At 39.8% G+C, this 7617-nt stretch overlaps 1 protein-coding gene across 2 annotated transcripts in view; it reads right to left on the bottom strand.

Moving 5' to 3' along the window:
- Window positions 1-7617, bottom strand: part of GEMIN5 (gem nuclear organelle associated protein 5) — a 45283-nt gene that overhangs the window by 640 nt on the left and 37026 nt on the right. For both annotated transcript variants that reach the window (XM_089527886.1, XM_089527896.1), the window contains exons 26-27: window positions 1601-2120; window positions 6-102 (exon numbers count right to left, since the gene is read on the bottom strand). In XM_089527886.1, coding sequence (XP_089384012.1) covers window positions 6-102; window positions 1601-2120 — 617 coding nt within the window. The remainder of the gene's footprint in view (window positions 1-5; window positions 103-1600; window positions 2121-7617) is intronic.

The following is a 7617-nucleotide window of genomic DNA, read 5'->3' as shown; positions in this document are numbered from 1 at the left end:
CTTACCTTTATGGTCTCAGGAAACTCTGCTAACTTTTTATTAGCTTCTGTAAGTTGTTTTGTCAGATCTGGTAGAGAAATGTGTTCATTCACTTGGTCTTTACTGTAAAAAAGATAATTTTCAGATTTTCTAACAATACATCAAATCAATTGTTCCAATTAACTTTCTTAAAAGGAGAAAATAAATTAAGCAAAGCTTACTTGTAAGATTGTGTCTTAGGTGAACCATTGTTATATTAAAATTTTTGAAAATGATTCTTCCAGTACAGCATTCCAGATTTATTTAAAACCAGAAATTATGATTGATGGCACTCTTTAAAGGCTTTTCAGTGTGTTATTAAAAGTGAACACGTCTCTCTCATTAGCAAGTATTTATTTCCAGGCTGGAGACTACTGTGTGGGGGGAGCCAGGTTCTAATTCGCAAAATAGCAATGAAGTTGTCTGGGTGACTATGGGGCAGTTATGTAACTCATCTCACAGGGTCCTTTGAGGATAAATTGAGGGGAGAAGGAAGCTGGTTTGAGGGGGAAGCACAATGTAATGGGCCCTTAAGTTTCCACTAGGGTTTGGTTCAAGGACCCCCCAGATACCAAAATCTGTGGAGGCTGAAGTCCCATTATATAAAATGGTGTAGTAAACTTGTGTCCCATAAGTTTATTTGTGTAGCATATGCCATTATAAAAATAGAAAGCAATCCATCAAAACAAATATAACATCAATACACTGTAAAAATCCATAAAAACGTTAAAAAAATCATCGTCTTAAGGGGAAACACATAGACTGGAAAGAAAGGCACCCAAGAATGTTCTGTGTTCAAGGCTCCACTATAAGGAAGTAATTTGTTAGGTCCCACTGTGGCAGCCTCCCATGGAGGCTGAACTCATACTGTAACTTGCACACATTTCTGTGATGGGGAAATTTGTTCAAAAAATTATATTTAAAACTACAGTACAGATAATTTAAAACACTGAAAACCCGTATGTACTCGACTATAAGTCAGCCTCATGTATAAGGTGAGGGCAGGTTTGGGGGGCAAAAATATGGATTTTGATATGACTCATGGATAAGTCAAGGTTAAAACTTAGGGGCATGTAACAAAGGATCTAAAGGATGAAACAGAGGAAAACAATGCCAAAGAAATTACAAAATTCCATCAGGCATCACTGTTTGCGCTCACACTAAAGGCTGGATGAATGAGGGAGTAGAGAGGTGTCAGTGCGTCCAAGACAGATAATACTCTTGCCTTTCAGCAGGGGATGGTTCCTTTTTTTAAAAAAGTCAGAGTACAGTACTTACATTGACCTATGGATAAGTCAACTTACATTTTTTGGGTTAATTTTTTGACTAAAATTTCTAGACTTATACATGAGTAATTTTATTTTATTTGCAGTGCTGAAATAGGATACATGTAATAAATTTCAACCATGCAGAGGTGTGTGTTGTGTACGAGGGTTGTTTGTTTTTGTGACTTCCAAACTATGTGAGATAAATTAAAAATTCAAAACTGGCCCTTAGTTTGAACAGCACTGACTATTCACCTCAATTAAAAGTATGTATAGTTACTTGTCCCTTCCCCCAGCAAGTCTTTAATTAGACTTACCTCTGAATCTGGTCTGATGGAGATGCAGACTCTAAAGCCTGTTCAGAGGTGGCACTTTGGTGGAAGTTGTTTTTCTGATGCTGACAGATCATGTCTGCCAAAGTCTGCTGAACTCGAGAAATATCCCTCTGTATACTCTGGACTGCAGCATGGTCTGCTGAAAGGAGCACTCTACAGGCCTTGAGCTTCACTTCTCTTTCTACAGATAGGCCTGACATGGCTGCTGGGTCAGTCTTTGAGGTAGCATCATTACTCAGTGGATCTGAGTAAACCTTGATTTTGGCCTCAACTGCAGTTTCTTCAGATGAAAAGTCCACTTTGGTATTGTTTTGGCTAAGCAAAGACTGCACAGGAGAGCAAGCCTCAGAAAGTAGACCCAATTGCTTTGAGGCAGAAATGCCAGGTGGATTCCACCACAGGTCATACAGCTGCCCATAAGCCACAAATGCCTCTAAACTTTGGAGAGCTGCCATGCTCTGCAAGTCTGTGTGGTCCAGGTTATATCTCAGATGATCACATCCTGCCAAACAAGATATACATATTGTTACAAACACCAGGCATCCCAGTGTCCTTTCAAAAATCAAAATACTACAACAGAAAATCCAATTTTGATCCTAGATAAGTGAATCATTGCGAGGAATTTAATCACTATATATTATTTTGCCTCATTCAAGGCTGGAAAAATATTCTCTAGTCAGATGCTATTTTAATATTTGCTCCAATAATAAATTCATTCTCTTTTCATTCAACTCAAAACAATATTTTTTAAAAATCACAGAACTGTATGGCTGAAAGTCACCGGAAGGCTACCGTGTTTCCTCGAAAATAAGACATTGTCTTATATTTATTTTTCCTTAAGAAGACACACTATTTTCAAGGGATGTCTTATTTGTATTAAGTATGGTACAACAATCTACATTTATTCAAATATAGTTAAGTTGTCTTCTTTTGGAACATTGTCATAACTCTCCAAACTCGGAATTCCATCCCGAATTTCTTGTGACTCCATTTCCTTTAAAACTATTGGCCCCAATCTTTCTGCTCTCTTCTCACCCCCTTCTGTTCCATGCCGGGCCTATCACAATGTCTTATTTTTGGGGTATGGCTTATATTGCGCAAATGCTTAGAAATCGTGCTACAGCTTATTTTATGGTTACGTTTTATTTTCGGGGAAACAGGGTATCTAATCCAAATCCCTACTAATGCAGGAATCCATAGATAATCATATGCTATATTGAATTCTGTTTTGGAATTTCCTAAGATGACAAAACAGCTCTTTTTAATGGTCAGAGTAGTCAAGAGGGAGGAAGGAAAATGTCTGATGTGCTAAAATGCTAATTCAAAAATGGCTTCACAAAGTGAAGACATGATTTTTCTAATTATTGTCCTATTTAAGATTTACCATTTATGTATACCACGTGACCATGGTATGTTGTTACAAAAACAAACTACAGTCGCCCCTCCTAACTTGTGGATCTGAGCCCTCGAATATCCACGGAGGGGCAACCTCCACTATTTGCTGGTGCGCATGCCTGGGCTGCGTTCATGGGGGCACACCCCATTCAAGCCTATGAGTCTTGAATATGCTCCAGCCTCCATCTTTGCGGGGGGTTGGTGGGTCCAGAACAGATCCCCTGCGAAAACAGATGGCCAACTGAATAGCAAGTTTTAGACTTGACCTTTCTCCCTCATTTGAAAGGTGATATTTAAGACTTCCATTCAGTTTGGGACAAATCAAGTGTCCTATTGCATCCAAATACAGGAAATGGTGGTTTTCACAATCCATATTTTGTTAACCAAGGATATCATACCAGTCATAGCTGGCTCCCTATATAGTGCACGCGCTTTATACGTGGGTGTGCCATATGTGGCTTCCAGCATATGCTGGAAGCCTGCACCGCACTGCACCCACGAGCCCCATTAGCTCAGATGCCCCATGTAAGGAAAGGGCGCACTGTATTTGAATAAAATGGAAGAATATGAAGTGTTTCAAACTAAGGAAAGGAATATTGGCACTATTGCTAGTGCTTCTTCCTGGTGGTATATGGAGAATCTCTAGCATGATTTTCTAGTCAAGCAGCATGGATTGTTTTATTATTATTATTATTAACCTTTATTTATAAAGCGCTGTAAATTTACACAGCACTGTACATACAATCTTTTTAATTGGATGGTTCCCTGCCCTCAGGCTTACAATCTAGAAAGACATGACACAGAGGGAGTGGGGGTGGGGAAGGGGCATCTCTAGTAGGATAATACATATAAAATACATAGCAATACAGGAATTGATTCAATAAAACAGGCAAGAAAAGAACATCAACAGCAAGTGACAATTATGCAATGCCTGGGAACGCTGCTATTATCAATAATTTTGATTATTTTACCTCTTTAGAAAAAGCATTCCAGTTCTGAGGTTTGCCCAGGTTCATGGCAGATAGAGGGTAAATCAAGTTAATAACTACAGCAAATGAGAAGAGAGGCTCCTATTTTGTGGTTGGCACCCATAACCAAGACTTGCAAGAAGCAAGTCTGGGAGAAGGCAAAAATAACAGCCACTAAATGTAAACTAGGAGAGAGGGTGGAGACATACATTAGTATGAAGAAACTTTCCCAGTAAATGCCAATGTTTCTTTCTCTGTTGGTGTGGGAATGTCTCCATGCTGGGATGTCAAAGGACACTGTAAGACTGGGTGAGATAAATAGCGGCTTCATTTTAGAGTCTGCTTTGAAATACTTTCATCCCAATGGGTATGAATCTGCAGAGCATATGCGTCTAACACGTAGTAAATGTATTGGCCAAGGACTTGGCAGACTTTCAAAACCGGGACACTGGCTGGCAGAGTTTCTGAAGCAGCAGCAGCTCTGTGGGGATGGTGGAACAAGAATCTGTTGTACTCTGTATACTACTGCAACGCAAAATTTATTCCACCAAACTATAGTGGAGGTAGATATCTCTTCACTCACAGGTGTAGTATGAAAGGAGGTAAAGTATGATCTACAGTAAGAAGTCAGTAAGCTTTGGAATGAAAGGAAGAACACATCACTGTAACCTGTAATAGCAAAGGTTGATTTCTGGTATGAAGCAAGAGTTCAACTAAAGAGCCATTACGTTCTGTAAAAACTGCTTAGTTGATCTTCGGTAGTACATTGATCTTCAACATGCTTTATGCAGAGGGCAGAGTAAACAAGAGGGCCAATCTGAAAGAAGATAGCCTTAGAACTATGAATTTCATTTGTTTGAAGAACAGTTTTTGTAGTGCTTCCAAGACCATGTGTAACTTACAAGAAGGGAATCTGTGGTGTGTTGGAAAACTGACTACCCAGGGTGTACAGAGAAATCACCAGATCTGCTTAGTGGTTTGGAGCAGTTCTTGAAGCTGGTAAGTTTGTCAGGTTTCAAATACTAAGTCATACCCAGAATCAATGTCAGCCTGATATTCTGCTGATGTTCTTTATTGGAAGTAGGAACCACTATAGCACCCAAGAATGGAACCAAGAGATGAAGCTGAGATGTAGATTAATGTCATCAAGCAGCTTTTGTGATGTGAAAAGTCTTGAGAGTAGTCACACATTTCTGGACTTTTTCATGTGAAAAACATGTTCTTATGTTGGTATCAATTGCAGCTTCCACATGCTATGTTTGCAAGGATGACTAGAAGTAATTTTTTTATTAAGCAGATCTTGTTGGCATATATCATTTGTGGGGCACACTGGTATTTATTTAGGGAAGGATATCAAAGAGAGAGACTGACCAAGGATAAATATAAGTATAGTGTCTGGATCAAGGAAAATAATACCACACTATTCTGATTTGGTCAGGAATCACCTGGAATATTGTGTAAAGTTCTGGGCATCACAATTCAAGAAGGATGTTGACAAGCGTGAGCATGTCTAGAGGAAGGCAACTAAAATACTGTAGTGAAAGGCCTATGAAGAGAGGCTTAGGCGGCTGGGTATGTTTAGCCTGGAGAAGAGAAGGTTGAGTGGTGACATGATAGCCATGTTTAAATATTTGAAAGGATATCTTATTGAGGATGGCGCAAGCTTGTTTTCTGCAGCCCCAGAGAATAGGACCTGGAGCAATGGATTCAAACTACAAGAAAAGAGATTCCACCTAAATATTAGGAAGATCTTCCTGATGGTAAGAGCTGTTTGACAGTGGAACACTCCCTCAGAGGGTGGTGGAGTCTCCTTTGAAGGTTTTTAAACAGGTTGGATAGCCATATGTCAGGGATTCTTTGATTGTATATTCCTGCATGGCAGGGGGTTGGACTGGATGGCCTTTGAGGTCTCTTCAATTCTATGACTATGAAATATAGGTACCTAGAAGATCCTAGGATGCTGTGGGGGAAACCTTTATTAATATGCTTAGGACCATAGAAGGACCAAATGGAAGACTATAATCTAGGATATGGTTCTGCTGGGAGAAAAATGGAAGGGATGAGCATTGCGAGTTGTCTGGAATATGGTTCAGGAGAGAAAATCCTATGGTGGGAGAAAGGTAAGTTATAAATAAATAAATATACAGAACTTCACTGATGGAAATGGAAATTTCTGTGCAGAACCTGTAGCAGACTTTGAATTTGTTCATGCATTAGAGGATGAGAATGATTCTCCAGTTACATCTTTTCGGGAGAATGGAAAAACAAGGAGATACCTTCTATGGGTAGAACATGTTTGAATACTATGATTTCTAGGAAACAGTAATTGTCTTCCTTGTTTTCCCACTTTGGGGAGATTGATTGGCTTTTGTTTGTAGGGTTGGACAACCTTGATGGGATCCAGAAGCTGATTTCAGCCCCTGGCATCCCATCATGTGTTATGCTATCCTACTACCAAATTCAGCAACACTCAAGAGTGGAAGCAGCAGTTGGAAATGAATTCTTCAGATTAGCATTTTTGTGCAACAAAAATGAACATGGCCTCCACACACTTTGTTTTACCATGAAAAAACCAGCATACTCTGAAACAGAAGACTTTATTGGGGAAAAGGGGGGAAGGGAAAAGACATCTGGGGGCAGCATACTGTCTACATTTGCCCATCCATGCAATAGGACCTCTGTTAGTGCACTGTTACTAAAAATAATGCTTAGACTGGGACCACAGCCAGGTTTAGATTACTGTATCTGCAGTCCAAGGCTGATGATAATCAGGTGACATTGTTGGCAACCTTATATCTGGCTGAGAACTAAGAATCTGGGGTTCCATCTGAGACCCCGCATGGTATAGTGGTTTGAGTGCTGAACTAAGATTAGAGACCAGGGTTTGATTCCCAGCTCAGGCATGAAACCCACTGGGTGACTTTGGGCAAGTCACACTTTCTAAGCCTCAGTGGAAGGCAATGACAAACCTCCTCTGAAGAAATTGTGCCATGAAATGACTTGAAGGCGCATAACAACAGCAAGGATTGCATCTGTTAAAACAAGTGGCGGCTTTTTCTAACTTTTGGAGGACTTCAGAGTGTTGCTGGGACAGAAATGGGCTTATGCACAAGTTCCTCTAGACACAACATATAAATCCTGCCCTTCTCTCAAAAAACAAACAAACAAACAAACAAAAACACTTGAGAAAGTTATGCATGTTACAGTTGTTACAGCTGTAGCATATGGCCTTTGCATAAGGTGGTGGTTGAAGTCTGAAGGAATGGCAGGCAGTATCCTAAGGAATTATGTCTCTGAAACTAAGACTACAACAGAACTACTAGTAGAATCTTAAAGTCATCCACTGCAGATAGTAGGGGTGTGTATATGAGCTACACTATTCATTTTCTTACTGTTTATGAGGGTTGCCCATCCTGAATTCATTCTCTCAAAGGAAAGGTACTGTGGTAATCTGTAGTATAGGAAAACTGAAGCACCTTTTGAGGTACAAGACTATTCTGCCCTCTTCTTCCTCTGTGGGTGACAGAATTCCATATTCTTAATAATGCCCGTGGGCAGCACTGACTGACCTGCTACACCCAAGATACAATTGGTTTTCAAGTTTCCCTTTGAATATATTATGGAAAATTCTGCCTG

The sequence above is a fragment of the Sceloporus occidentalis genome, unplaced genomic scaffold (assembly GCF_023333645.1).
Source record: "Sceloporus occidentalis isolate IW3139 unplaced genomic scaffold, rSceOcc1.0.p SCAF_1, whole genome shotgun sequence".
NCBI classification, from domain to species: Eukaryota; Metazoa; Chordata; class Lepidosauria; order Squamata; family Phrynosomatidae; genus Sceloporus; species Sceloporus occidentalis.
Note: the sequence above shows the minus strand (reverse complement) of the source record. Positions and strands in the feature narration are given on the sequence as shown.